At 51.3% G+C, this 2,179-nt stretch overlaps 1 protein-coding gene across 1 annotated transcript; it reads left to right on the forward strand.

The window, feature by feature from the left end:
- Window positions 1–609: 609 nt before the first annotated feature.
- Window positions 610–1,824, forward strand: TFDP3 (transcription factor Dp family member 3). The gene has a single exon (XM_012474309.1). The coding sequence runs from the start codon at window positions 610–612 to the stop codon at window positions 1,822–1,824; it is 1,215 nt and encodes a 404-aa protein (XP_012329732.1).
- The last annotated feature ends 355 nt before the right edge of the window (window positions 1,825–2,179 follow it).

The following is a 2,179-nucleotide window of genomic DNA, read 5'->3' on the forward strand; positions in this document are numbered from 1 at the left end:
TTTAAATGTGTCCTCCAAAACCTCATGCATTGGAAACTTAATTACCATTGTAACAGTATTAAAACATAGGGCTGGAGGAGGAGGGACTGAAGGGTTAAAAAGCCACGCAGGCGCACTGCTCGGAGGGCGGCCTGCCGCGCACGTTACGCCATGCACCCCACGCCGCGCACGTTACGCCACGCACCCCACGCCATGCACCCCACGCCGCGCACGTTACGCCACGCACCCCACGCCGTGCACGTTATGCCACGCACCCCACGCCACGCACCCCACGCCGCGCACGTTACGCCACGCACCCCACGCTGCGCACGTTATGCCACGCACCCCACGCCGCACACCCCACGCCGCGCACGTTACGCCACGCACCCCACGCCGCGCACCCCACGCCGCGCACGTCACGCCGCGCACGTCACGCCGCGCACCTCACGCCGCGCACGTTAACGCCGCGCACGTTAACGCCGCGCACGTTAACGCCGCGCACGTTAACGCCACGCACCTCACACTGCGTACCTAGCGCCGGCCCGACTTCCCGACTCTCGGCCACAAAAAATCGTTTTTCTTCTCTGGGACGGTGAACATTTATAGCATTCATTTCCCAGATCTGGCAACATGGCAGAAGATATCAGTATAACTGAAGCTAGCAAAGAACTCAAAGTCTTAACGGACCAGAACCAGACCAGTGGCCCCATGGAGGTTCAGCCCTACACCCTAAAACGGCTCTGGAGGCCGCTCTTACCAAAACCCTTTGGAGAGTCCATTGTTAACAGTGTGCAGCAAGTGGTAATTGGTACGCCTCAGGGACCGGCAACATCAAACATCTTTGTGGTAGGAATCCCAAACCCACCCAGCACTCACTTTGCCTCTCAGAACCAGCCTTTCAACTCCTCACCTTGGTTGGTCAGTCAATGCCGCAGGAAAGTAGAGAAGAATGGCATAAGCCTGCAACATTTCTCCATGAAGGTCTGGGAGAAGGTGCAGAAGAAAGGGACCACTTCCTATAAGGAAGTGGTGGGTGAGCTGCTCGCCGAGTTCAAAGCTGCCAACAACCACCTCTCACCATTCAAGTTAGTTTGTGACCTGAAAAACGTAAAACGGCGCATCTATGATATCTTAAGCGTGCTGATGGCCGTGAACATCATCTCCAGGGAGGGGAAGATGATCAAGTGGATTGGTCTGATTGGTCTGTCCACCAACTCGGCTCAGGACTGTCAAAGCTTACAGGTGGAAAGAGGGAAAAGACTTGAAAGAATAAAGGAGAAAGAATCTCAACTTCAACAACTTATTCTACAGCAAATTGCCTTCAAGAACCTGGTGCAGAGAAACCGGTATGCGGAGGAACAGGGCAGCCAGCAGCCGCCGCCCAGCTCAGTCATCCACCTGCCCTTTGTGACTGTCAGCACCAGCAAGAAGGGCCTCGTCAACTGCACCATCTCCAATGGCAGATTTGATTATCTGTTTCATTTTGAAAACTCATTTGAAATCCACGATTACACAGAAGTGCTGCAATGGATGGGCATGACTTTAGGACTGGAGTCTGGGAGCTGCTCTGCCGAAGACCTTAAAATGGCCAGAAGTTTGGTCCCAAAGGCTCTGGAGCCGTATGTGACAGAAATGGCTCAGGGAACTTTTGGAGGTATGTTCACGATGGCAGGTTCCACGTCTAATGACATGCAGCTCTCTGCCAGTGATCCGACCAACGCTGCAGATGAGATGCTGGCCGCAAGCTCCAGTGGGATTCAGTACAGTGGCTTCAGGGTGGAGATCCCGGTGGTTGAGGAAGAGGATGACCGCAGCAATAATGACTTCAATGATGATGACGAGTAAGACTGACGTCCTCTCCCCTTCAAATTTAGCTTCAGTAAAACATTTAGGACATTTAGGGAAAAGAAACCTTTTTTTTTTTTAATACGAGGTTTTCTGTTTCTTTTTGGCCTACTCTCACGAAGATATTGGTAAGCTACGGAATTTAGATAGGCACCTCTGATAAGCAAGGATTGTTTCCTGTATGATTAAGATGTGCTGTTGATGAGTGTTTTCATACCAGTGTGCTGACCTAGAGCCTTTATTTACTTTTTAGGATTTTGTGTTTTCATTTTCTGTTTTTCTTTAAATGCAGAGTTCATTGTTGCCCCTTAACAGTTTTTGCTGAGTTTGCTGAAGAAATTGTACTTCATCCACG

This window comes from Aotus nancymaae, unplaced genomic scaffold (genome assembly GCF_030222135.1).
Source record: "Aotus nancymaae isolate 86718 unplaced genomic scaffold, 86718_ANA_hifiasm-v0.15.2.pri h1tg000004l, whole genome shotgun sequence".
Lineage (NCBI taxonomy): Eukaryota > Metazoa > Chordata > Mammalia > Primates > Aotidae > Aotus > Aotus nancymaae.

Coding starts and splice junctions, on each gene's coding strand:
- TFDP3 (XM_012474309.1), top strand. CDS start 610: ATGGCAGAAGATATCAGTATAACTGAAGCTAGCAAAGAACTCAAAGTC.